Genomic DNA, 27,820 nt, shown 5'->3' on the forward strand with positions numbered 1-27,820 from the left:
TCTCTTAGCCCGGATGGAGTACAAAGGTAGATGATTTAAACAGTGTTTGTGAGGGGCACGTTTGCCTAGGAAAGATGAAGTCTTTGATGATGGCCAACGCAGTGTCAATAAGTGGCTTTCTTTGAGACATATTCAGATGGGAACGTCTTGGTTGCCAATTGCCATAGAAATCTTAACACACCATGAAGATTGTCCGAGCGCCAAGCCTTCCGTTCTGGACTAAATTACTTTGAAGTGGCGCAGGACGTGTAGTGGTCAATTTTAACTCTATAGACTGGACAGAGAACACTGGGAGTGGGAGATTGTGCGTTTTAAAGCAGAAAATAAGAAGGGGAAACTTGTTTTATACACTCTATACAAGGTTCTGCTCATTGTCAGATATCTTTTATATTTGCCATGAATGATTCATGTCTTGGTGGCTTTGTGTAGCCCTCCTTTTCAAAAGAAACTTCATTAGAGACCTATAAGTTTTCCCATTGATTGGAGTCCTCATTTATGAGTGTTTTTCTCCTTCCTATGCTGGTTATTGTCATTTTGCTAGCAACAACTCTTTACAATCTGTTTCACCTTTACTACATTTAGCAAAACTGACTTTTAAAAACACTATAACCTTTTTGAAGAAACTGTTGACATCTCTTCCTGTTGTTTTAAAATGTTATGCTATTTTCAACTTGAAATTTTGTGACCAACCGAATTTTCAACTTTGCAATTATTAAATATGATTTAATCCAGTTTAATATTTCACCATTACAGCAGAATCTAATTTAGCCTCAGAATTTACAAATCAAAATGGTCATCTTTGGATCTACACTGATATCCACACACAACCCTCCCCAAGTAATCAGTTGTAAGAGAAAGCTGAAACTAGCTATTTTGTTGCTTTCATGTTAGCTTGTATTCAGAATCTTGAACTCGACCACTCCAGGTTTTGCTCTGGATAGTCTGTCCCTTTCGGGGAAAGCTCTCTCTTTTTCACCTCTTCCTTTATTTCTCTTACTTAAAAAAAAAGATTAAACTTTAAAGAAATGCTATCCATTTAGTTTTCACCTTCCCACTCAATTACTAAGGATATTATTCAAGTTTTTTAAAGCAAGAATAATACATAATACATATACATACACACCATAAATTCAACATATTTAACCTTCAGGTAGCATTCAGGGTTTCTGCAACATCTATATATCCTAAGATAAATAGCAAATTAAGTAAAACCAAATTATAAATATTTTCTGATTGTGAGCCTATGATATTGTAGGCCAGAGACCTTCCCAGTGAACTGCATTAATAACAGAAGTATTGCTAGACACAGATATGCAGCTATGTAAAACATAGGCAATACATAATACTCTTTTATTTAGGTTTTTTTTTAACCTTAAAATTACTCTTGCTTGATTTCTATTGGAGGTACAGATTCTATATTTGGGACTGTCTCATGGACTGATAAATCTGTGGGAAAATTAGTAATCCTATGTGTGGAAAAGCACATAAAATAGTAACACAGTCCTTCATTTAATAATAAATAATTCTGGAGAATAATAAAGTATAGTGCAAACTATAGTTTAAAAATTATAAATAAAACATTAGAAATATTTTTATCTCATTAAGTTTTATGAAACATAAATTAACCTCCCAAAATCCATACCTTACTCTTATTTTCTGTTTATTTGGAAGGGATGTGAGAATATGCAAATCAAATAAACTTTACCAGTGTTAAATTATTTTGTATTCAAGTTTTGTCTTTTTTTTCTAAAAACAGGGATTATATCTTTTATAGTCACCATAACACTCTGAAGACAATGTTTAAAGGCTTCCAAAGTAACAGCACCATGCACTGTACTAGTAATATAATATATCTATAAACTATATATATTACTTCATAACCAACACAATGCAAAGGAGACATGCAGGAAGAGTCTTGTTTTTCACATTATGCTATTCATTCAAGTAAGCTTAAAAATATATTTTAACTTTCTTTTCTTTTTTATACAAACCACAGAATCATAAATGACAATCTTTCACCAAAATTTATAATATAATTCTTTGGTGTGCTTTGTACTCTTCCAAGGATGAGGGTAGGGATTGGGTTGAGGGATGGGAAGTGGGGGGATGGTGTCTGAAAATAAATTAATTCAACTGTACAAAATAATAGTGTTCACATACAAGTTATTAACAACGACAAGACTACATCAACCACTCACAGCACACAAAACAAATTTTCTAAACCCTGGGGAGGGGGTGTCTTCAGGGTCTCTGAGGATAAATTAGTGCTCTTTAGTGTATCTGTATGATGTTTATGATGGACTAACATTTTGCACATGAGATGTGTTGTACCAACCGAAAATAAATTGACTAAGAGTTATTGTCCCAGGTCCTTGACCTTTTATTTCCTAGCTTGACAGCTATGGCAAAGGCCACACATTCATCACTGTTTGGCTGTAACTATAAACCTTTTAAAATTTTTAATATTTATAACAACCCCCCCCCCTTAAACGTAAATCACACACTACACACTGTCATTTTCAAATGGCATGGAGTTTTGTGTGCTCAGTGTTCAGGTGGAAAAAATACAAACAGGGCTTGAGGCATTGGAAAAATAAAGCATTTTAAAGGATTGATACACAACAGTATAAAAGAGGGGTTGGTCCGTTTAAAAACAACTTTCAGGGGGAAAAAATGAAGCATAACACCAGCATCACAGCTTCTTAGACTTGACTGTTACCTTGGCATCTCCAAGAACTGATGACATAACGACATTCTATTTATTACACAAGTGGTTTGGACACATTAAAGAGGCAGCATCTGATTTTCTAGGTTTTAAAAAAAAGACTTAGCAAAATGAAAAGAAAGCACTTGAATTTCTTAAATTTTATAAAATATCACAGTATCACAGTTGTCAAATAGCAGCAGCTTTCTCTCCAGATTTGCTTGAATGATCACAGTAGTATAAAATATGGAGATAGATTAAGATTGCTGCATTTTTTTCTAAAAAAAAATCATACAATTTGGGGAACAAGGAAATAATCCCATATAAAAATACCATGTTATGGAGAGGCCAATGACATTAGGTGTAGAAAGTAAAAAAATTACAAAATCTCAGAACTGAAAGAAGGGTTTTACAAATTTTTATGGACTCATATGCAGTCCAGACTCTGTTGGCAATGCAGCAGTTGGTAGTTTACAATCAAGAGGCCATTGCAGAATCAGGGCCTAACTAGGCTAAAAAGCAGCCCACAGAATGGTTGTCAAAGGTTTTTGAGAGGCACTCCAGGAAATGCAGAGGGCCTTCTTAACTTGTAGTCTCAGTCCTTCCTCAATACTCTTTTTCCTCCCTTACAATGACTAGTGCATTGACACTGGCAGTGTGTATCTCCACAAACTGATCTGTCTGTCCATTCATTTCCCTGGGCCTATTAGCCCCCACCCCCTATCCCCCTGCAACATACAACTTAGTTCACTGAGTTAGTCCAGCTTGGTAAATTTTTTTTAAAGAAAAAAAAGTTCCAAGTATCTTAATTAAATTAAGTATACAAACACCATAGGGTTTCATACAGAATAAATAGGACTAGTTAAACCAGGTGGCATGTCTGAGCCATCGGTTTGCTTCAGGCTCTACATTGTCTCAGTTCAGGAAATAGTCCCAAGATTTCCATATTGAAAACTTTTATTATTATTTTGACTAGTATTATTATTTCTAGTGAATAGTTCTTGCAGCATCAGAGTTCCCATAAATTTCTTCATCTTCTGATTCTGAAGTGGTGCCATTGCTGGAAGGTGTATGGAGGTGGTTTGGGGCTCCACTGGCCTGACAAACATACCACTCATTGAGATTGGTGACCTGAGGGGAAAGAGTGGCAGAACGGCTCCTGGCTGAGTCCAGGACAGGAGACAAGGGGGCTCCTATCGGGGTCCCCATTGATGGGTAACCAAGACCACCTGGAGAAGGTGGAGGAGACTTGCAGTGAATCTTCATATGCTTCCTCAAAGAGCTAGGGTGTGTATAGGATTTGTCACAGCCTCGAATCTTACAATAGTAGGGCTTATCACTGGTATGGACGTGGGAATGTTTCTTTCGGTCACTGCTATTGGCAAACTTTCTATCACATCCATCGAATTCACATTTAAAGGGCTTCTCCCCTGAAATAGAGAATAGACAAGGTTAGTAATTGCTTTCCAGAAGTCTTCAGCTTGATTGTGAAATCCTGAAGAATAAATATTCATTTTCCTTTACAACTCACAACCAACCCAAGAAATTGGTCTGATCCTTTTTTGCAGGTTGCAAATTAGGATGAGGGCATGGAGTTTATTGGCATGAGTTCTCCCTAGAGCACAAGAATAGAAATAATATTGTAGGGCCCACAATAATGCAGTCAAATTGTAGCAACAGAAGCACCATAGCAATCAGATCTTGTAAAGCCTCATGTAAATATGAATTACATAAATATTTACACATCTTATGTATACACTTTAATGTGTTTGTGTGTGTATATATACATATATGTGTGAACCAAGAAGCACATTCATGAAATATACATTGCTCACATTCTTGCACCCTTTCCACACATAAAAATTGGACTCCAGACACACAAGAAAACAAAAACATTTGCAGAAAGCTGAAGATTCCCTCCCCTAAGAAAACCAATGAATTGTGACACCACACTTTCGAAGCCACAGTAGGAAAAGAAACACATATATCATATTCAGATTCAAATGGAGCTAGAGAATTATATATAAGGAAAATGGTCAATTTTTTGTTTGTTTCAAATTGTGCCCTTCCCCTACTCCTCTCCCCTTAATTTCACTGGTGGGAGAAAATCCAAGAGGATGTTGAGTGGGGGAGGGAAGAAGGAAAGAAAACAATTCCTCTTCTTTAGAAAAAAATGTATATGTAGCACCTGTAAAACACACAATCTCAGCACTGAGTTTTTACAAGCCTAACTGGGCCATCATTGCTCTGCTGGTCTCTGCCATCTACCAGCTTTCTTCACAACTTGCAGTGTGATACAGAGCATGACACAGTGGAATGGCAACAAACACCAATATAAAGAAAGCAGTAGCAGTGTACAACCTCATCCATTTACCTTGAGGCGCTGTGCCACTCACTGAAAAGCATATAAGCAGACCTAATTTAATAGCTTTCTACATTGCTTCAAAGTTAAAAGACATAGAGAACGTTTGCAAGGTTTGGGCTACGAATTTCCTTCTGGCTCTTCTCACTACTCCAGGAACACAATTCTGTGGCTTCTTCATGTATAAACTGGACATAAGATTCCACTCCAGAAAAATCTATTCTTGTAAGTGCAAACCACGCCTTAATACAAGAAAATGAGAAATCTAGTCACACTTTTGCATTAAAAGATGGTAGAATCTATAACAACTTCATTTTTCTTTTCCTCCATACTTCCTAGAAAACTGTTTAAAATAGCTGGAAAACTGATCTTTTAAAAAATCAGAAATTGTATTCCAAAGTTTTGAACACCTATTTCCCAATACCCTTTCTTCAACAAGTTTCAGACATTTAAAGGGGGCTGGGAGTAGGAGATCCAGGGGGCCAGGGTCCCTGAGATGGGAGTTCAACTACCCTCCATGACAGAAAGACAATGCTGTGAATGGACTTTTTTCTGAAACACTTCATTCTTAAGAAATCTCCACCCCAAAAATCGACCTTTTTCAATGTTGAAATATCTGAGGATTTTGTCTTAATCAAGTTCAGAGGTTTTCTATTTTTTTTTATGGGGTTTTTGAGTTGTTATTTTTAAGGTAGAAAAATGTTCAAATTCTTGAATGCTCATTGAAATATAAATGTGTTCAGATATTCAGAAAATAAATTACTCTAAATGAAATATTAAGAAAATGTAAGTAGATATTTTAGGTATATTGTGCCTATGCATACAGAAATACATACAGGAAAAAAACCCCAACAAACCAACATCCATAACCAGAATTACATTCAGAGATTATACTTAAAAAAAAAAGTTGTCAGTCTGTTTTCAAAGTCTCTGCCAGGATTTTGATATACCCATATCAAGTTTCACAAATGCTAAGCTTACATAGTTTCCCACAAACTATAATTGAGATGAGCAGGGAAGGAAAACTGGTTCCAGTAATGCTTGGGGAAAGAGGAATTGGTACTGGAAGAAAGATGGGGAGAAAAGAATAGGTTGAATAGTGAGAAAGTGGGATGGGAATGATTATGAGTAAGAGTGAAGAAAAATGAAAAGAACAGTTAACAAAAAAAACCTGAGACAGAAAACTATTTCTTTCAGATTGTTTACTGGGGCCAGAGAGACACCTCGAAAGATGCTTGTGTAGATTTTATACTCTAGATGGATGACTGGGCTCATAATTTAACTTGTTTAAACTATGTTCCAAGAGCCACTGATTCTGAGGCAACACCCCTCTCCTGTGGGCTCCCAAGTCCGACTGGGAACTCTGCAGAAGCTTTCTTGAGTGCCCTGATGCAGACATCGAACCCATCAGAAGCATTAACAGAAGCATTTTATAAACAACTTCCGTAGCTAGTCAGGTTCTGAAATTGGTCTTTTTCTTTCTTTTTTTTTTTTTGAGGGAAACTGTAAATTACTTGTTTTAGAAGAACGCAGAAAAATGCTAAGTGTGAAGAGAGAGCTTCTCCCAATGAGTCCAAATCAACCCTAAAAATGGAAGAAGTTGAGGGGTGGGGGAGGGGTAAAAGTGGAACTGGGGAGTGAAATGCAGCAAAACACCGGATGAACAGAGGTAGCTCCCCAGGGAAAGGGGCAGTAGGCAAAGAACACACAAAGCCACAGCTAAATGTCCCAAAGATGATAAATAAAAGGCCAGAGTAAGTGAGTTTGAATTTGAAATGGCTGGTTTCCCCTCTCACATTGTGTGCTAAGGTTCAGTTACCCCGGGGAAATACAACCACAGGGCTAGGCAATTAGAAGTATTTACATGCAAAGGTTTGTTTCTTTTAAACTGTAAATAAGTTTCTTCCCCCAACCTCCAGCTTTCCCTCCCACTCCCCCCACACTCCAGGCAATAGGGTGGAATCTTGGTGGGAACTCTGGGATGCTTCCCAAAGTTCCAAGGCCTTCTCTGGCTTGAGAGGAAGGACATAGCAATTCTACAGCAGACTATTTGTTGCCTTCCTCTTATTCCCAGGTCTTAGGAATAATGTACCCTAATGTCCAAGATGAGAGAAGCATAAAAAGGGTTGTGTATGCTTAAGATGTTCTCCCTCAAATATTCCTGGGGGGAGGAGAGAGTGGAAAGAAATAAAAATAAATTATTTATGCAAGAAAATGAAAAAGAAATCCAGAACCTTTGTCAGGACAGAAGTCTCTTTGGGGGCCTGCTCCTTGGAGGTTCTTGGCATCTGTGTCTGCATCTGCAAAGTCTTACTTTGGTCTGTGATGAACCCTGGATGGACCTGCCTTACCTGGGTTTTCTATCTTTCAAAAAGAGGTCATTATGGTCCTACAACCGCTCAGAGAAGTTTTGTAGGCTCTTTAGGTTTTTCTGACTGCTGGAGTTAGCTAGCAGATGGGTTTGGGCCTTTCCAGGCCTGTAAGCTCTGCACCAGAACACCCCAGCAAGACAATTAAATCTTTAAGTGCTCCAAGACCCACGTTGTACTCCTGCAGCTAGCTAGGAATCAAACTGAAAGAGGAAGTAGGAGTTCCCAAAGCTAGGCCAAACAGCAAGAAAGAAAGACAGACATCCAAGACCTCTAGTTCAGAGAAGTGGCAAGGAATAGTAAGTTTGGCAGCATTGCTCAGAAAGAGTTGGATTTCAGGAGCTGTAAATCAGAAGTCTCCGTGCTTTTCAAAGAGTGGAAACTGAGCTAGACCTTTGGTTGGAAAACCCAGCCTTTTGCTGTCCCTGGGGTCTTTCCAAGGAAGGGGTTAACCTCCCATTCCATAGGGCTCAAAAGGCAGAGAGCTTCCAAGCTTCAAACAGTATTCGATCTTTTTTCTTTCTTTCTTTTTTTTAAAAAGGGAGTGGGAAAGGGGAATGGATAGAAAGGTCGAAGTCGTTGCAGGGGAAGGACTTCTCTCAGTCGTAGGCCCTCTCTGCTACTCAGGACTGAGTTAATTATGAAGCAGGAACAAAGATGTCCTGTTGGGAGTTTTGTTTTCCAAAATTATTAAAGCAGATGCATCTAGATTAGAAAAAAATTAGGAAAGCAGACTTCTTCAAGAATCCCCTATCCTTCTTCAAGTAAGTGACCAACCCTATCCACAACTCTAAGGAGAATGGGGCTTTAAATGTGTCAGTTAAGGGGAGAAATGACCGCTGGCTCTAAGAGTCGGAGCCCAAAGGGGGTTGGATTACTTCACTTCTTTCCAGAAACAATCCGGGGCTCCTAAAACAAATTCTGCAGATAAAATCTATAATCCCTTCAACCACGGACCATTTGCCCTTACATTTGGACTACAGTCGTACGTAATCTGCCTTCCTCTCCACAGAAACACCCGATAAATCAGGAAAGTAATTATGTAAACTCCAGTTCCTTAAGTATCCTCCGAGGGCTAATATTTGTCTGTCACTATAAATCCCAGCTCAGTTCAATCTTATCAGAGCTTCTACCCTCACGCATCTGCCCTCTAAGAAGGGGGGTGGGTGGGAGACCTCCGATACAACCATCACAATTTAGCAACAGCCCTTTAAATAAACCCCCAAAGAAGGGAGTTTCTCGCGGGGTTCCCTGATGAAGCACTCCTCCTCCTGATTTCCCCCCTCCCCACTCCATTTCCTGCCCAAAGTTCTATTCGGGTGACCAAGATAGACGTGAAATATGCTTTGGAGTCTAGTCCTTCTCTACTACTTCCTCCAGAGTCTAGAAACATTCTAAAAGAGGCCAAAAACCAATTTCTCCATCCTGTCCCCTGGGTGAGAGAGGGACTTGACACTTTAAAGAAGTTCTCTCGCCTCTCCCATAATTATTATTGGGGAGGGGGGGGGAGGCTCCTGGACCCTCCCCTTCACCGCAGGTCTGGAATTTCAGACGAAAACACCCCCCTCCCCCAACAACAACAAAACTCCTAAATGGTGATACACTCTGGGCTTAGGGGGTTGGGGGAAGCGGGTGAAAACTGGAGTCATCCTAGCTAACCTCCCCTCCTTTTCGCGCCACCCCCACCCCCCGCCTCCCGCCAATTCCAGGAGAAAAAGAGAAGGGGGTATGGGGTGGGGGTGGGGGGACTGCAGACCGTCCTCGTAGCTCCTTCCACTTCTCCTCCTCCTTCCTGGGCTGCTGCTGCTTGTGGTGTTGTGATGGTTTGGTGTTGGTGGAGCTGTTTGCCTGTCCCGGGCAGTGGGGCTGGAGACTTTTCGCCGTGTTGAAAACACAGCGCTGTGAGTCCTGAGTATGCTACCGAATTACTTATTCATGGAAAAAAAAAAGGGGAAAAAAAGAGAAAAAAAAGAAGTCACATGTCCGGGTTATACGTATGCGAAGAAAAACAGCAGAAGGAGGGGGGGAAATCAGGACAGAAGACGGAGAAGCAGCAGCAGCAGAAGCGGCGGCGGTGGCGGAGGAGGGAGGCGGGAGACTGCAGTGGCGACGGCGGCGGCGGCGGCGGCTGCTATTGCAGCAACAGCCTAGGGAGAGATACCCACCTGTATGAGTGCGCTTGTGAATCTTGAGGTTCTCTGAGCGGGCGAAGACTTTCCCGCAGCCCGGAAAGGGGCAGGGGAACGGCTTCTCTCCGGTGTGCACGCGGATATGATTAATGAGCTTGTACTTGGCCTTGAAGGGTTTGCCTTCCCTGGGACAGTCCTCCCAGTAGCAGACGTGGCTGCTCTGCTCGGGCCCCCCCACGTGCTCCACCGTGACATGGTTCACCAGCTCGTGCATGGTGCTGAAAGTTTTGGAGCAAGGTTTCGAGGCAGGGGGCGGCGGGTGCTGCTGCTGCTGCTGTTGCTGTTGCTGCAGCTGCAACTCTTCCTGGTCGATCCACTTGCAGATCAGCTCCTGCTTGATTGGCTGCCGCATGTACCGGAGGAAGGCCCCAGCGGCCGCGGCCGCTGCCGCCGCCGCCCCGGGGTGGTGGGGGTGGTGATGGTGGGGGTGGTGAGCAGGGGGAGGCGGAGGAGGCGGAGGTGGTGGAGGTGCGGGAGGTGGAGGGTGGTGGTGGTGATGGTGATGCCCGTGCCCGGCCGCCGCCGCCGCCGCCGCCGCTGCCAGGTTCAGGTTTAAGTTCAAGGAGCCGTAGCTGTGCAGGGAAGCTGCCGCGGCGGCGGCGGCGGCAGCTGCAGCCGCTGCCCCGTAGTGCGAGTCTCCGGAACGGGGTCCAAAGGGCGGCTCAGCACGACCATAGAGTTCCGCGGCCGCCGCAGCCGCCGCGGCCAGACCCAGGCGCATCTGGCCGTTCAGCGGGTGGGGGTGGCTCCCTGGACCCCCAGACGGCTCATGCAGCCCAGGGAACAGCGCGGGACCCCCGCCGCCGCCGCCTCCAGACCCATCCGGGGCCGCATAGGCTCCAGTCGAGGAGATGAACATGCTGCTAGAGTGGGGAGGCGGGGGTGGGTGCTGGGGGGAGCCTGCCCGGGAATGCTGCTCCCCTCCAAGCGCCCCGTGCATGGCAGCAGCGGGGGCCGTGGTGGAAAGGTCTCTCCTGAGGATGAAGTCCCTGCTGTTGGTCTTGCTGCTGCCGCTAATGCTGCCACTACCGCCGCAGCCGCCGCCGCCACCACCACTGTTGGTGGCGGTGTAGCCCGCGAGGGCAGAAGGAGGTGGAGGAGGAGGAGGGGGAGGGGGAGGGGGAGGAGGAGAGGGGGAAGAGGAGGAGGAAAGGGGAGGGGCTGGGGGAGGAGGTGCAGACTGCGCTGCACTGCCCCCACCACTGGGGTAGTTGCCCGCGCCGGACTTCAAGGCGAACGCGGCAGTAGCAGCTGCAACCGCCTGGGCTTCGGGGTGCGCTGGAAGCGGCTGGGAGGGAGGGCTGAGTTTGAGCGTGTTCGCCTGAGCCATGTGCTCGGGTCCGAACGGAGTGAGGGCCACTCCAGGGTCACTCCCCAGATCCCGGGGGTGGAGATGAGCTGCAGCTGCAGCGGCGGCTGCGGCTGCTGCAGCGTGGTGGTGGGAATGAGCGGGTTGACTCCCCAGTCCGGGGAAGCCTGTCATACTCTGATGAGGATGGGGCTGAGCCGCTGCCAAATCTGCTAATCTCAGCGCCGGCGGATTCCTCTTGCTCAAAGGGGGCTCCATCAGTACTACACAATCAGGCCCATATACCCTCACTGTTGTTATTTTTTTCCCTCTGCCTGCCTTCAAAAACATGTATATATTAAGCGCTCTTTAACTTCTTTTGTCCTTGTCTCCTAACTCCTCTTATTCCTTTCCCCACTCTGTCCTCCAGCGATTGGCAGAACGAACACCACATTTGAGCTGCACAGTGGGACCGAGATTTTGGAAATGGCACGGGTGGGATTGGAGGGAGTCGTCTGATTGGCAGCGGTCGGGGCTGTCCGATTGGCTCCCTTTCAGGCCCGCGGCTCAGCGGGCATCCGCCCTCATGCTAGCCTCAATCTTTGGTTTCGCTTCTAGCCCCACTTGCCTCCCGCCCCCTCCTCCCTACGTGCCCCCCAGTCCCCCCTTCCTTTCCGTCGAAAAGTTGTACTTGCAGAAAGTTTGCGACGCGTGAGTGCGGAGCTGAGCGCCTCAGCCACTGAAGGCCAGTGATATTGATGCACCTTGCAAACGCCCAGCTCAGGGATCTAGCACACCCTCTCTTTACCAGGCTGAAAATTGGCTAGCCGGCCCTTCTGCTGGGAATTGATGAGGGGTGTTCCCAGCCTTGACTAGGAAGATTTCACAACTTCTGACGCAACCACTATCCCACTACCACTCAAAGCAAAGCTCGCTCTCCTCAACCCCTTCGCCCTTCCGCCCTCCTTTTTTTCCTCTGTGCTCTTTTCAACCCTCAAGAACGGTCCTTGTCAGGTGGATACATTTATTCATTTAAACTCACCTGAATTAGTGCCTCTTGAAACTTTTTATTTGAGGGAAAAAACAGAATTGCCCAGGTGGAAAGACCAAGATTACAGTTAAATGGCAGTAGAAGTGGGTATTTTTGGAGGTCACAACACCTACTGGTTGATTTTTGGATAACCTGTGGGTGATTTGACACGTAAAATCATTCGTGACAAGTAAAATTTTTACCTCAACTTTTTAGCTCATGGACTCCCTTTCAAGACGTTTCAAGAAGATAGAAGTGTAATCTCTGCTGCTTTGCAGTTCCAAATCTGCCACTTCAAATTGATGTGCAAAAACAAATCCTAAACAAAAGTGTAACTCTTACCTTTTGAAGATTAAGTCTCGGAACTAACCGGTTGCATGGCATCTCTCCGAGCTAATAAATATAGCTAGAATCATTTTTAGCAGAATTTCTCCTTCTGGTCAAAGCCACCCAACATATTTTGCATGGTTCTTCAAATTTAGAAATGATGTCATGAAAATAAATTGTGTTCTAACATCATGAAAAATATTCGAACAATTTAGCATCTAATATGTCATATTTTACCTTTTCTTCTTCTTCTTACAAACATCTCTGATAGATGCCTTGCTTGAGAACCATAAAGCCCACGGATTTCTGCAATGTACCTCAACTGCTTTCAAAGGGAATTTTTCCATTGTTTTCTCTCACTTCAGGATTGTTGGAGAACAGGTGTACACCAGGTTTTGTTTTTCTGTTTGGCAAAGTAAGATTGGGTAAGGTTACTTTTTTTTTTGAGGTGTTTGATTTTCAAATTCTGGACATGAAGTCTTCTCTTCCCTCCCCAACATTTACCTTCTATGTACAAAGAGGCTCAGAAATGAAGCTCATCTTTTTTGGGGGGGTGTTTTAAAACAGTGTAGCCAATCCCCCCCAACAATTGGTGACAGAGGGTGAAACTAAGTAAATGTCAATTTCCTGTTTAGAAATATGGACAAGGCCTCACCAGTTTAATTGTTTGTCAGCAAAGTCAGAATGGGTTGGCTTATTGAGAGCAGCAAGGAAATCTCTCTGGAGAAAGCAATTGTGATACAGTATTATAGAAAGAGCAAAAGAGGTGATGACATTAAAATTGGCATGAATCACAGCAATTTGAAAACTCACCCCTCACCCCACTATGACCTTAGAAATGAAATGTCTTTTCCAAATCTGATATCTAAGCAAAGAAGATAATACAACCAAATTTCAATCTCTTTTTTAAAAAACTCTTTGAAAAAAATTGAATAGGAAAAAAATAAGAAAAGCCTGAGGTGAAGTCAAACGAAAATTATCTTAGGAAATATCACTGGGAGGTAGGTGGGAAGGCAGAGGTACTTGCTTTTATTGCCTAAATATAGGTCTAAGTTTCAGTCTTTTGTCAAAGAAAGCCAAGGCTATTCTTCCGTTTCTTTATCTATACTTAGTCATGACTTATAGGAATAATTTTAAATTCAAAGTGATACCATCTAAACTGGCCTCATTATTTGTTTGGTTCATCCTGAAGCTCCATGGACGAATTTCTCTCATTTGAATTTATTCAGCAATGAACTTTAATGCTTGGACTGGCATAGTTTTGAATTCAGGTTATAGGTAAAGAACCAAAAGAAACACAAGCTGCCCTTTAAAATGAGCTATTGGGTATTTTTATTGTGCTATAAAATGAGGGCTTCCCTCTCCCCTTCAAAATCGCTTTTCCTCAAAATTATAACTGCTCTGTTTTATTGAATTACTGAAATTTAATGGTTAGTGGGCAAATGCATGAAGGAAAAGTTGTAAATGGGAGTAATAGTGCTGTAGTGCTGTGTGGAATCTTGTACACGCCTCCTTGTACAACTCTTGTTAAACACAGCGTGATATGTATCTGTCATCGATTTAATATGTCTTAATTCAAACATACCTCACTGATCAATTTCTTTATTGAAACCCTGAAAAAGAAAAAAGGGAAAATATCTCAGAGAAAGTAATATGAACTTTTTTTCTTATTGCTAAGCAAAGTATTTATATGTTGGTTTATGAATATTCCATATTTGGTGATTTACTACACATAATGAAAAGATTATTGACTCTGGCAAGTACATTTGGATGCTAATTTCTGAATCCTGTCCCTCACAGGATATGCAAACACACACACACACACACCAAAAACTCTGAATCAACACCAATAACTCCAGCCAAATAAATCTAAGATAGGACTAGATTTTAGCTAAAAAGGATTGATAATCAACTTCCCGCAATAGTCAGTTAAAAAATGTATTTTCATTTTGTTTTGCTTTCTTCATACTATTGTTATGACCATCCTGACCCCAAGAGTATTGTCTTTTTCAACCCCATCCAAAATCAAATAAAAATTCTCTAAAATCCAAGGAGCCCACGAAAAGGTCAATTGCATCATGCATTATTAAGTAAGCACAAAGTAATTTCTAAGAGTTAAAAACTATTCAAATAAACCTTGATCTAATTATTGCATTTCAAAATATGACTATAGGCATAGAGTATAGATGCTATCCTTAGTGCTCCTTAAAAATGATAATGGGAGGAATGCATTTCACTGGGTGTGAGTACTGTAATAATTGCCCCCCAAAATGCTTTTTAGGTATCTGAGTTTCGGGGAAAGAAATAAAATATTGGGGAGGCAGAAAAGATTCATTTTGAAGGTTATCTGATTCACAAAGCTATCCTCACCCTGAACCGCACCAGACAAAAGAAAGAGGAGGGGGGAGAGGGGAGGGGAGAACGAAAAAGAAAGCGCAAAGCAGTACAGGGTGGTCTGGCAACCGAACCTCCAAGTTGCTGCAGATCGCTACAGGTTCCGAAGGGGAAATCATGGGCTCGCGCTAGCACAGCCCACCTTGGCTCTCTGGGTCCTTGGAAGAGGTCCTCTGCTCCATTACCTCACGCCTTGTAAGACTGCATTCACACAGCCTCCAGCGCACGCTTGATTGCCCTGGCTTAATTATTGAACAGATACAAGTTTCTTTTCGATGGGGGTGGGTAATTAATAAACTATAAGAGGAGTGAATTGGACATTTCCTCGCTTTTGAGCCTTTGTCTATGGTTTTGACCCCGGGGGGTGGAAGGGAGGGAGGGAGGGAAGAAGGAAAGAAGGATGGTGAGGAGACATTAGTAGTGGGGGAGAAAAGAAAGGGAGTGGAGAAAGACTTATAGATGGAATATCCACCTTTTATTGTGCCCTAAATTTCTTTATGCTCAGTCCTGAAGGATTTCTGCCAGGTTTGTTTCCTTACAAGTTGGAATAGTTGTGTTCTGGAGTGTACAGGATCAGAAACCCAGTAGAACTGAGTTCCAGTTCCAGAGCGTATTATTTGTTATCCTTCCGTCTGGATGTGAAAGTGAAATCTTCGAATATCATTTTGCTTACTCCAATAGGCACACAATTCTTGTCTGTGGGACAACCTAGACCGAATACTTTCATAGGAAGTTCTTGAGATCCTCATTACTTTCCAAACACAAAGCAAGGTGGAGCAGAGAATTAAGAAAGGCGCAGTTTAGTTTAGCTATTTTACTAAAGTACAAGAAACCCTAGGTTCAAGGGCTTGCCCCAATTCTCTTAAAAATTGCAAGCCGATTTTAAAATGAAGTATAGTCACCTATGGCTGAGAGACATGCTCCACGGCTCCTTGGCGACTACACTGGGCTTCCTGACACATCCTGCGTATCCTGTTCTCATTTTAGGCAGCAAAGGTTTGCCTCTTTGTCTGCTGGAATAAAGCTATTCTGCCCCCCCCACACACACACACACAGGAGCCCCAACACACATACTCTATCCTTGAGCTACTAGGATGGGTTCTGCAGGTTGATCAAGGTGTGAATATTCTGTTTGGTTTGCTCTAAACAGTTCAATTTTGGTTTTGTTTTTTAATTTAAGAAGTGTGTCTTGCAAGTGTCTAAATAGAGGAAATACCTTTTTCGTACCTTACTCAAAATCCTTATATACAGATGTAGGAGTGATTGTTTAAGGCTAACCTTAACCAAGTAAATTGAGTATAAGACAACCTTCTTAATCAAAGTTTGTGAGGGTCGGTGTGGAAAAAGAAAAGACACATTTCCTGATGGTGACCATGTTGGGGAGAATGTTGATTTTTTGCTTATTATTTTTGCTAACGTTCTGACAGTCTTGGATTGTATCTCTTCCACAATGATGCTCCAATATAAGTAGTTAACAGTAAGACACATTTCCTTTATCTTCATTTTTTCCTTATTTAAAGGATGGCGGGAGTTGAATACAACTATCCAATTATTTTTCTACCTCGAGTTGATTATCGACTATTTTCACTAGTAGTTATTGGGAGTTTGAAGAGAACAGGACACTGATAAATCTTTTAACCATTAAGATGTATAATTTCTTAGAAACACCTTGAGGAGAGATAAACATGATTTTAAAAAAAGAATATAAAAACTGAAAACAAAGTATTTCCTAATAAGTAGCTATTAAAATTACATAGTGTTTGTAAGGCTTACACAAGATGCGCTCCTGTTTTTTCTTCCCCCTAGTTCTTATCCATTTGGACAGCAGTTGTGTAATTGGGGGGGGGAACCCTCAAATTTGCTGTATTGTTACCTCCTGCTCCCACCCCCCTCCCCAGATCTATACTTCAATATTTGAAGAAGCTGTTGAGATAAATCAAATAGTGACACATTGACGGGTTTACTTGTGTAAGCAATATGGTTAACATATGGCATTGTTATTTATGAATGACAGCATAACTTGTATTACAAAGTCTATTGCTATAATGCTGCAGTTTATTGGAAAGCTGCTCCGCTGTCACTAGTATTCAACCTCCCTGTTTGTATTTCACCTAGGACCCCAAAGGAAAATATCGGAATAATGAAACATTCTCATGTAAGCTAATGCCTCGGGCTTTGTTTTTATTGTTTGCTGGAGTAAAAATACTCCCCTAAGGAAATAGGGGACGCAGTGAGACAATAAAGTCCTCCTTCCTTATGGAAGAGCACAATCCCAATTCCACAGTCCCAACAGACAGTGACTAGTGGTCTGCTTACATTTTTCCCATTCTTCCTCTTCTAGACAAACCAACAGTGATTGCTGCATCCCCAAATCGCTGGCGAGCACGTTTTTATATAACAACTTTTTTTTTAAATAAGCACAGCTACAGAACAATAAATGTTAGCGGTAGGAAGGAGAAAAGGTAAAAAGGGTTTAGCAAATTTCTCAAACATTGTAGCGGGCAGCCGCCCACGTTACCCGCGTTCTTTTTTTATTTTAAAAAGGCATTTAAAAGTTACTACTTTGGCTGAGATTTTCATTATTTCCCTTTTCTTTTACATTACACTTCTGTTAAACTGACAAAGAACTTTTGTTCCGAAGCGTGTTTTACAGAGGGAGGCTACACCGCCACACATGTGGTCTTTCACGGGTCAGAGGTCGAACGGCCTAGAAGTGGCTAAGATCGGCAGAATCAAAGGTAACCTGCAACTTAATATCCTGTTGATGATCTTGTTGAATTTATGAGTGTCTGTGATACAGACAACGGTGCAAGTGATTCTGTTAAATCGGTCTGTTCTTTTCAGGTTAAATAGACAGCATCATCTCTCCTGTATTCCCATGTCCTTACTTCCCCCACCCCCACCCCCATTCCTTTGACTTAAGGGGAAAAGAAAAAAAAAGTTTGAAGGGTATGGTGACAGACGCATCTTATCTCCAATTTAAACAGGTCAGGTTTCCTTTCTGTTTTCCTTTCCTTCCTGATATGAATATACATATATCTGTTCTATACAGGGAAGTCAAACTTTTCACCCAGAAACACACAATGAGAAACAGATTTACCGTTTAAAGAACATTAGGTCTTTGGGGGTATACTTTATATTTCTTGAGCATTGGTTATAATTGTTCTCCTACCTGCTCCACCCCCTATACACAACATACCCCCCCCCCCCAAATAAATGAAAGTACTCAAAAGAGGAAAACAAAAAATACAATTCAGCCTAATGCAAACTCTCCAGCCCTCTCCAACCCTACCGTCCATCCCCATGCTCAAAGAGCCAGTAGCAAGCTCCAGTTCGATTTCAAAAGAACAATTTTGGAAAACTTACAAAGAGGGAAATGTTTGCCCAGTTGAGGCAGTTGTTTGTTGTGCTGCAAAACGGGCACTTCCAGAAACCTGTTGAAAAACTTATTTCAGTACAACAGTTTACAACGCAGTTTGGCCGCTTTCTTTCTTCAGAGAACAAGTTAAAGTCTATATTTGTAGCAATAGTTCTCAAAGCATTTGCAGTTTCTTTCTCTCAACTCCCTTTTGCTCGATCTTGCTCTTTCTCTCTCTCTCTTCCCTTCCCTTCCTTTTTCACCCAGTGACAGGAGGGAAAGAGGTTTTGCAGTTTGTAGAGAAATAAAGCACTTCTTAGAGGGGACGGCGACGTGACTTTGAACTTGGATCAGCTCCTCTGTTTCCTGCAGAGAGAGTAGAACTGGAGCCCTGAAAGAATAGCAAAGAGAGTCCAGCCTGCGGGGTCTCCGACTGGAATTAACGAATTCCCTACAAACTACCCTAATGCAGTCTCCTGAAACCACAGAGCCAGAATTCAGCAGGGTGATCTTAGTATGAGAATGGTAATGAGAAAAAGAAAAAATCAAAGAAAAATTAGAGAATAGGAGAAAGGACGAGAGAAACAGAGAAGTCAAGAGAGAAAATAAAATAAAGAGATAGATGTAAAAAAAAAAGAAAGCGGGAAGGGAAAGGAGAGAGGAGAGCAGAGCAGAGCAGAGAAGAGGAGAGGAGAGGAGAGGAGAGGAGAGGAGAGGAGAGGAGAGGAGAGGAGAGGAGAGGAGAGGAGAGGAGAGGAGAGGAGAGGAGAGGAGAGGAGAGAAGTAAGGGTCATAATGGATTTGGATATCCAGTATATAAATAATTATTTCAATCAAAATAGAAGAAAATATTTTCTTTCGGGAACTGTTTGGTACCAAGGCATTTTCAGGTATTCTCCCTTCATCCTAAAGACCAATATGAATGTGTAAATAATAGTATGTATGGTTGTGTATCTGGAATATTTTGGACCAAGGTGAACTAACAGGGATAGAATCTACTCTTCTCTCTCTCTCCCTCTCTCTCTCTCCTTCATTTTTTGTTTCCTGTAAAGGGTAGGGGGCCAGTCATGGTTTCCCACTTTCTTAAACGCTTAGGCAGATAAGTGAAAGGGGAAACCTTCCTGAAGTCAGGGATAAGGGCTCAGACTTTCAAGAACCCGGCGGAAACAACTCAGCTTTTGGAGGAGGTGTCACTGCCCCGAAGAACAAGGACCGTGAGTGGCAGCTGGGTTGCAGGTTATAGAGCTGGGGCAAGCCAGAAGAAGCGAGTTGGGGCAAGCCTAGAAGGTGGCTAGGGAGGACAGCTGATTGTCAGGGATCTTCTTGGAACCTAGGGAAACAAACAAATAAAAACGGCTTTTGAAAAGGACAGAGTAAAACAAACCGATATTCCCGAGCTCTAACTGGTTTAGAGGCAGACGTGTTTGATTTCCTTTTTACCTTAACTCAAACTCACAAAAACCTGTAAACAAAACGCCTGATTTCCGGGAATCAGGCGAAGAAAGTCGATGACTGGTACAGTGTCTTTAATTCACACCTCAGCAGACCCCGGATTCGTCGTCCTTCTTTATCTGTTTAGTTCTATCATTTTATTGTTGAACAGGAAATTACCAAAAGCTCTCAGACGTTTCAAGTTATTCCAAGAACTGCCAGGTCCTTCTTCTGGTCTGCGAATATGGGGGCTTGTGCCGTGGACTAACACAGTTAAAAGAAAAGGGAACGCTCGTCTTTCGGCAGTGAAAATGTTTGACTCCACGCAGATGATGATAACAATTTGTTTAAACCTTGAAAATAAAACATAATACAGTGTATATCTGGCTTGGTCTCTTTGGCGGGGGCATGATGCTGACTCACATCCGAATTCTGGGGGAGCACTAGATTTAAAATACACACAAAGGTAACAACAACCACCACCCCAAACCCTGCTGATTTGGACATTGACCCCAAATAGTTATACTGTATTTAAGCAACTTCAAAACAAGCCCCAAGTAGGGGTCAGGGCAGTGTAAACATTTACAGTAAGAAGGCTTCGGCTGAAGAGAATAGCAGAAGGGAAGGCTGACTTGTTTGTTGTTTGGGGGCCCACAGTGAGGTTGGGGGTGGTATTTTTGCGTGTGCTGGGGAAAGAGGTGTTTCTGTTTCTTTCTATCCTTCCTTCGTTCCTTCTCTCTTCCTTCCACCCCAGGAACATTTTTTTTTAATGCACAATTAAAGGAGGGGAAGGGACACAGAAAAAAAAAACTGAAAAGGAAGCATTTCTTCTTGTATTGCATTTCCCCATTCTCCCTTTTCTCTATCCCTCAAGCCCGAGCCAGGAGGCTCGTAGCACTGACTTGCAGCCTCTAGTGCGTTTATTAGAATTCTATCCCTGCTCACCCGCAACTTCTTAGGGTTCCTTTTGCCACAACCGCTTTTGCTTTTTAAAAAAAAACAGCAATGGCAGCAGGGACTAACACTCTCTTTTTGTGTCTGTCTTTGTGGCATTTGCAGCGGTGGTGGCCGTAGCTGCTGCTGTAGTTTCCAGAAGCCAGTGACCTTTTCCCACAAGCCCAGGATCCGAGGGCCGCCTTTCCTTAGCTTCCTAGCCCCCGACCCATTCTAACACTACGCTGACAAACCTGTGACCCTTAGCCCCACTCGCCCTGAGCCAAGTGCAGTGGCGCCCTTCGCCTTGTGCCATTGGCGCCCACCGCCGCCGCCGCCCCAGCTCTCTCCAGAGCCTCTTCCAGTGGCAGCGGTGGGCGCTGGCGCTGGCGCTGGGGGCGCAAGGTTCCTGGATGTAGCGGCGGTAGCCCCAGCGGCTACAGCTGCTTCTGCTGTTTCAGCCTCTTGGACCCAGCTAGGAGAAGGGGTTGGGGGGCGGGGGAGGGGACAGGGTGGAGAGAAAGAGGGATGGAAGCTAGAAGAGAAGCTATGGGGAGGCGGGAAGGACTTGGGGCCCAGATACCGGCGATTAGCCGACTGGGAGGTAGTGCTGACTGAGGGGAGGGGGAGGGGGAGGGGCTGGGGAAGGGGAAGGGGAAAGTGTGGATTGACTGGGCCGCTGTGACCAATGAGCTGGCGCGGCTAGAGTGACCGTGCGGTTGTTAAAGGGGGCGGTGGAAGAGGAGCTGCCAGTCCAGACAGAGAGGGGAGGGAGGGAGACCAGGGAAGGGGAGGAGGAGGAGAAGAAAGGGGGTGGGGGGAGGGGAGAGAGAGAGAGAGAGAAAAAAAAAAAGAGAAAGCAAAAAATAAAAAATAAAAACCGGAGACCATAGCAGCTTCCCCCGATATAAACCGGGGGGAGGAAAAAGAGGGAGAGGTGGTGGTGGCAGCGACAAATAAACCCCAACGCCAGGAGAAAGGGGAAAAGAGATTTCAGCTTTGGATTCCCCGCACTTGCTAGCTCCAGAGAGAATACTCCATCCTCATGGGCTGCTGCTGTTGCTGTTGCTACTGCTGATCTCCAGCTCCCTGCCTGGGCACAGAGAGAGACAGAAACACGGAAAAGAGAAAGAGATCACTTTTTAAATTGTTGTTATTGTTTTTAATCCTCCTCCCTCTCCCTCCTCCCTCTTCCCCCTCCCCCTTCCCCCCTTTCCCCTCCCACTGCCATCTCCATCACCGTCGCCACAACCTCCTCCTCCTCCTCCAACACAACTTAAAGAAAGACAGGAGCGTCTGATTCCTTCATCTGTGGGAATTCGTTGCTGCTGCAAGTTTACTACGTGAGATACATCCAATGCCAAGCACGAAAGAAGAAGAGGAGGGATAAAAAACAAACCCCAAACCCTGAATCATAACAATACCCATAGCCGAGAGGAGAGGAGCGGGGAAGGGGGAAAAGAAAATCCCAAAGCCGGCAGCTTGAGGAGCAGGAAGGGGAGTGGATTGCCCCGAACTCCTCCGGGGCGACCCCTCCTTCCACCCCCCTGTTCCCCACCAAGATCAGGTGGAGAAGGGGGAACTAGCAGAGGGGGCAGTGCGGCGGGTTGCGCATCTTCTCGCAGTCTGTTTCTCTGACTCTGTTGTGCAGTTTGGTGTTGTGTTGTGTTTTTTTTTTATTTGATTTAATTTTAATGTTTAATTTGGGGGGGGGAGTGGTGATTTCTGTGATAGTGACACAGATCTCAGCGGCGGGGTGTGTGTGTGTGTGTGTGTGTGTGCGCGCGCGCGTGTGCGTGTGTTAGGGGGTGTGGGGGGGGCTGTGTGTGCAGGAAAAGGCACAGCGCTCGCCCCCCTGCAACCCCCCTCTCATCTCGTCTCCCCCCTCCCTCCTTCCCTCCCTCCCTTTCCCTCCCCTGCCCGCCCGCCCCCGCCACAGCTCCTTTAATACACTTTGGTTCTCCGCCTGGCTTTGGACTCTTCTTCTCCTCCTCCTCCTCCTCCTCTTCCTCCTCCTCCTCTCTCCGGCTTTGCTCCACAAGCCAAGCAGCTCGAAGCTGCAGCTCCGGGCTGCGGGAGCGGCGGCGGCAACGGCGCGGCGGCGGAGGCTAGCGGAGTAGCTGGGCTCCAAGGAGCCGGCGGCTGCGGAGGCTGAAGCTGCCGCTGCCGCTGTCGCTGCCGCTACTGCGGCTGCTGCGATTCGCTGAGCCGCCACCGTCGGGAGCAGGCAGGAGCCGAGCAAGGAGGGGGAGCCGCCCGGGAGTTGCGCGAGCAGCCGGGGCAGACACCAGCGCCTCCTCCGGGGGTAGCAGCCCGAAGCCGAGCGGGAGCGGCAGCCGGAGAGGAGCGGGCTGACCATGCTGCTGGACGCGGGGCCGCAGTTCCCGGCCATCGGGGTGGGCAGTTTCGCCCGGCACCACCACCATTCGGCGGCCGCGGCCGCGGCAGCCGCCGAAATGCAAGACCGCGAACTGAGCCTGGCGGCGGCGCAGAACGGCTTCGTGGACTCGGCCGCCGCGCACATGGGCGCCTTCAAGCTCAATCCCGGGGCCCACGATCTGTCCCCTGGCCAGAGCTCGGCTTTTACCTCGCAAGGGCCCGGGGGGTATCCGGGTTCGGCCGCAGCCGCCGCAGCCGCCGCAGCCCTGGGGCCCCACGCCGCCCATGTAGGCTCTTATTCGGGAGCACCCTTTAACTCCACCCGGGACTTTCTGTTCCGCAGCCGGGGTTTTGGGGACTCGGCTCCCGCCGGTGGGCAGCACGGGCTATTCGGGCCAGGGGCGGGAAGCCTGCACCATCCGCACACGGATGCCCAAAGCCACCTTCTGTTCCCAGGAATCCATGAGCAGCACGGTCCCCACGGCTCTCAGAATGTGCTGAACGGGCAGATGCGGCTGGGGCTGCCCGGAGAGGTGTTCGGTCGCTCGGACCAGTACCGCCAAGTGTCCAGCCCCCGGACTGACCCCTACTCGGCGGCCCAGCTCCACAACCAATACGGCCCCATGAATATGAACATGGGCATGAACATGGCAGCGGCCGCCGCCCACCACCACCACCACCACCACCACCCAGGTGCCTTTTTCCGCTACATGAGGCAGCAGTGCATCAAACAGGAGCTCATCTGCAAGTGGATCGACCCGGAACAACTGAGCAATCCCAAGAAGAGTTGCAACAAAACTTTCAGCACCATGCACGAGCTAGTCACCCACGTCTCAGTGGAGCACGTCGGGGGCCCTGAGCAGAGTAACCACATCTGTTTCTGGGAGGAGTGTCCTCGGGAGGGCAAGCCCTTCAAGGCCAAATACAAACTGGTCAACCACATCCGTGTACACACCGGAGAGAAGCCGTTTCCTTGCCCCTTTCCAGGCTGCGGGAAAGTTTTCGCCCGCTCGGAAAATCTGAAGATACACAAAAGGACCCACACAGGTAATTACCGAGCCCGCTGTCTCGAGGGTAGTAGAGAATGGGCAGAGAAATGTGCCCCCCCCCAAGGTTGAAGGGGAAAAGAAAAAGCATCTCATTTCAATCGAGAAGGGGCCGTGATTCTCGGACCCTGTAGACTGTATGTGTGTGTGTGTGTGTGTGTGTGTTTAGAAAGAGAAGAGGGAGTTGCTCTGTTTTTTAAAATGTTATCTGTAGCATCCCTTTAGGAAAATGCATTTTTAAATGACAAAAACACATCCAGTCTTTTTACAGTGAGAGTACTTAATTTTCCAAAACCCTGTAAAAATATTGGTGTGAATTGATAGCACAAAAAATAACGTCTCTTAATTTGGTGACCATGAGTGGAACTTGGAGATTATCTTGCCAGTTTGTGTTTTGTCTCTTATGTATGTGTTTTCATGTGCCTTGTTTAAGGGTCAAAGAGTCCCTTTCTGAGACTGCTTCCTATTAAATTTAACTGGTGTGAGCTTGGGCAATAAAACATTTTTCATTTTAAAAGTGTTTTTAAAGTCATACTCGAGGTTATTTGAAGGGCTTTACAGTGGTTTTTGCAACAGTTTGTTAAAGTATGTAATGGGCAACGGAGGATATGCGATTCCCAAAACTTGAGCTAAAAACCTGGTGAGCTACGAGCAGGGCAGCGCAGCTCCTGGTGGGGGAATCGCGTGAGAAGAGAGAGTCGCAAAATAAACACGTCTCCGAGCTTCATATATTATTCATCTATTACCAGGTCCCAGCCAAAATTGTGTCAGACTATTTCATAATAGAAAGCCAAATATTTTAGCAACTTCCACCATCAATATTTACTAGAAAACCGGACGAACGGTAGGCCTATTGTTCTCTTCTGTGTTAGGAAGGATACTAGGTGCTAGACAAGCTTTTAACAAGGTTTAAAATTTGAGAAATTTATTTGCATGAAATGCTCGCATTAAAGTCACTGTGTCTGAACGGATGTCTTTAAAAAACAATTTAGGTGCTAATGGAATTTAATGTTAAATGGTTCCCTTTCCAACTAGGGGGATGTTTGAGTTATCACACCTCTAAATTACTCCAAGCATTTGGAATTCTGGCAATAGGGCGTAAAAACCGTATGAAAATTAAATGGGGGTTGGGGGAGAGATTGGAAGGCGTTTACTTTCTATCGGATCTGCACCTCCCTAGACCATCTAGATAGTACCTTTCCCTTAAGGTTTACTTTAAAAAGAGAGAAAAAAGAAAAGAAAAGGAATGAGGTAATGGTAGAAATCATAGTCATTCTTTTTTTTTTTTTTTGCAGAATGTTGGCTAAAAAATGATGGGGTAGTCACCCATCTGTGCCCCCTTCCCAAAACACACACAACAGCCCTAAATTTAATAGTCTACTGGCCTCAGATAGAAAAAAGACTAAGCCCAACAGCCTGTGTAATTTTTTTAAATGCTACAAATATTTTGTCATAATAACAGCTTATCGATGTTGAGGCAAACTTATTAGAAGCTACAGCTCAATCCATCACGGTTTAAAAAAAGAAACAAAAAACAAAAACAAAACCCCTCCACAGCTTGAGTGCCGCCAAATAATATTCATTAAGCCCCCCCCCCCCATGGATATCAAACTGGAATGAACTTTTTTATTTTTATTTTTTAGAAAACCAGATATAATTGTCCTGTTCCTCCTTCCTTGAAAAAAGAAAATGCAAAATCTTAAAGTGGATCATAGTCCCGACCCAAGACCAGAGGAACAACCCTTCGCTCCTCCGCCCTCCCCAAAATAGGCATCCGCTGTGGGGTGGATTACAAGTCCAAGTTATTTGTTTACTATCATCAAGCCCTGCTTGTTTATGCTTTCCAGGAGAGAAGCCGTTCCAGTGTGAATTTGAAGGCTGTGACAGACGCTTTGCCAACAGCAGCGATCGGAAGAAGCACATGCACGTCCATACTTCGGATAAGCCCTATCTTTGTAAGATGTGTGACAAATCTTACACTCATCCCAGCTCCCTGAGGAAGCACATGAAGGTACTTGGGCAAGCTGGGGCATCCTGGAGAGACGAGGGTCTCTTTTTCTCTCCTTTTTATTTTGGAATCTAGCCTATGGGTTAGAGTCTGGGAATGGGATAGTGTCGGTGGAGAAATTCCTGCACTAATTGGAAGGGGGAGGGAGGGCGGGGTTGCAGCTTCGGCCTAGGCCTCCAGTCCTCTGTGAGCCGAGGAGCACTTAAGAGCCGGGTCGTCTGAGGGACCCCGCTCCCCTGGTTCGGCCTCACAGCAGCTGCACTCACACCTAGCCCCCTCTCGTTCTCCCCACCTCCTTTTGTTTTTCAGGTCCATGAGTCCTCCCCACAGGGCTCCGAATCCTCCCCAGCCGCCAGCTCGGGCTACGAGTCCTCCACCCCACCGGGGCTAGTGTCCCCTAGCGCCGAGCCTCAGAGTACCACCAATCTGTCTCCGGCTGCTGCTGCTGCGGCGGCGGCGGCAGCGGCGGCGGCGGCTGCTGCTGCTGCGGTGACCGCAGTGCACAGGAGCAGCGGGGCTGGAGGTGGCGGCGGCGGCGGCGGCAGCGGCGGGGGAGGCAGCGGGGGTGCCGGTGGCGGCGGTGGAGGGGGCGGTGGCAGCAGCAGCACCGGCGGGGGCGGTGGGACCGGCGGGGGTCACAGTGGCCTCTCCTCCAACTTCAACGAATGGTACGTCTAAAGGAGGGGCCAATCTCCTTCTCCCCCATCCCCAATCCCAGTTTTCCCGAGTCCTCATCCTTCACCCTTCCGCAGAGAAGGGCAAGAGAACAGTTAGTGATAGTGGATGTTTCGATCATTTGTATTCATACCAGCAAAAGGATCAAAAAAGTTAAAAACAAAGGATCTAATCTCGAAGAGCAAAAACTTCCCTTCCAAAGTCTCTGAAACTAAAAAAAAAAAAACAGCAAGGACACCCAACCCAACAACAACAACAAAACCCCAAACCAAACTCTCTTGCTTCCCCCTTCTTGCTCTTCCTCCACTCCCTCTTCCCGGTCTAGTTACTCGTTTCCTGACAAACTGTGTACATAGTGGACTCCTCCTTCCTTCTCTGAGGTGGTAACGAAGTTTTAATGGATTCTTGGTGTATAGAAGTTTGTCCATTTGTAAAACGACGGTTGAGTTTCCTCCCCTCCCCCCTTCCTTGCCCAAAGTGATGGACTTTTCTTTTTTTATTTTTTAGTTCCCCGGTTTATTTTTAAGTAATGTGGAAGAAAATGGTTTATTTTGTATTGTGGTATTGAATATTGTGTTCCTTTTTATGAGGCAACTTGATTGTAATCTTCATGCAACTATAGACTGGAAGAAAAAACCGTGCCAAAGTCTCCATTCTGTTTTTCCAACACAATTCTATACAGCACACACACACACACACACACACACACACACACACTCACACAAACACACACCACCACCACCACCACCAACGCTTGTGAATGTATTTTTTCTGTTAGCTGGGTTTACATGTGATGTTTTAGTGCTTTTGCAAGTTCAATTTGTTAGTTCCTGTACGGAAGATCGTGGGGAAAAATAAACGTTGTGCCGTTAGCTTTTTCCGTAATAACACCCTTCCTTCTGTAAATATCCATTACCATATTTATCCATTTGTAATTAAATTATGGTATTAACTTGCTACAGAGGAAACAATATTTATAAAGAATGTTTCTTAACTATAAATATGTACAATTGTGGGCATAAACTGTTTCAGAATTTTTATTTGAAGGTTTAAGTGGTTTCATCATTTCTTGTGATATGTTTTAAGAGTAATGCATACAGAAATATAATAAAAATGTGTTGAAACTGCATGAACATACTCTTCTTTTATCAAGGGTTTTCTTGAAACAGGAAAGAAGCATCTAGGGCATGAAAGTTGTATTTCTCAATGTGTTAAGATGACAGTTTGTATGTAGGAAGATATTTGTAGATTTATTCAACATTTCCTTAGGGAGATACTTTCTAAATTGTCTTCTATACATACTGTTAGTGGCCGAGAGTGAACTAAT

The 27,820-nt window shown here is 44.8% G+C and overlaps 2 protein-coding genes across 4 annotated transcripts; one reads left to right on the top strand and one right to left on the bottom strand.

Moving 5' to 3' along the window:
- Positions 1–737: 737 nt before the first annotated feature.
- ZIC5 (Zic family member 5) lies at positions 738–18,669 on the bottom strand. 3 transcript variants are annotated; one of them, XR_006355554.1, is made up of 3 exons: positions 18,030–18,669; positions 12,507–13,882; positions 4,011–4,134 (listed from the first exon to the last, which is right to left on the bottom strand). XR_006355554.1 is itself a non-coding variant. In XM_043992288.1 (2 exons), the coding sequence occupies exons 1-2, from the start codon at positions 11,261–11,263 to the stop codon at positions 3,692–3,694; spliced, it is 2,106 nt and encodes a 701-aa protein (XP_043848223.1). In that variant the 5' UTR covers positions 11,264–12,487; the 3' UTR covers positions 738–3,691. The 3 variants fall into 3 exon arrangements, 1 of the variants encoding a protein (XP_043848223.1); XM_043992288.1 differs by lacking the exons at positions 12,507–13,882; positions 18,030–18,669 and adding an exon at positions 9,601–12,487 and having other exon boundaries at positions 738–4,134; XR_006355555.1 differs by lacking the exons at positions 12,507–13,882; positions 18,030–18,669 and adding an exon at positions 9,192–9,594 and having other exon boundaries at positions 4,000–4,134.
- A 3,937-nt stretch (positions 18,670–22,606) lies between these two features.
- ZIC2 (Zic family member 2) lies at positions 22,607–27,613 on the top strand. The gene is made up of 3 exons (XM_043992289.1): positions 22,607–23,811; positions 25,658–25,821; positions 26,128–27,613. The coding sequence occupies exons 1-3, from the start codon at positions 22,743–22,745 to the stop codon at positions 26,494–26,496; spliced, it is 1,602 nt and encodes a 533-aa protein (XP_043848224.1). The 5' UTR covers positions 22,607–22,742; the 3' UTR covers positions 26,497–27,613.
- The last annotated feature ends 207 nt before the right edge of the window (positions 27,614–27,820 follow it).

The sequence above is a fragment of the Dromiciops gliroides genome, chromosome 3 (assembly GCF_019393635.1).
Source record: "Dromiciops gliroides isolate mDroGli1 chromosome 3, mDroGli1.pri, whole genome shotgun sequence".
NCBI lineage: Eukaryota > Metazoa > Chordata > Mammalia > Microbiotheria > Microbiotheriidae > Dromiciops > Dromiciops gliroides.

Coding starts and splice junctions, on each gene's coding strand:
- ZIC5 (XM_043992288.1), bottom strand. CDS start 11,263: ATGTTTTTGAAGGCAGGCAGAGGGAAAAAAATAACAACAGTGAGGGTA. Junction 4,135..9,600: donor TCACAAGCGCACTCATACAG/GTGGGTATCTCT, acceptor TCTCTATTTCAG/GGGAGAAGCCCTTTAAATGT.
- ZIC2 (XM_043992289.1), top strand. CDS start 22,743: ATGCTGCTGGACGCGGGGCCGCAGTTCCCGGCCATCGGGGTGGGCAGT. Junction 23,812..25,657: donor ACACAAAAGGACCCACACAG/GTAATTACCGAG, acceptor TATGCTTTCCAG/GAGAGAAGCCGTTCCAGTGT. Junction 25,822..26,127: donor CCCTGAGGAAGCACATGAAG/GTACTTGGGCAA, acceptor TTTGTTTTTCAG/GTCCATGAGTCCTCCCCACA.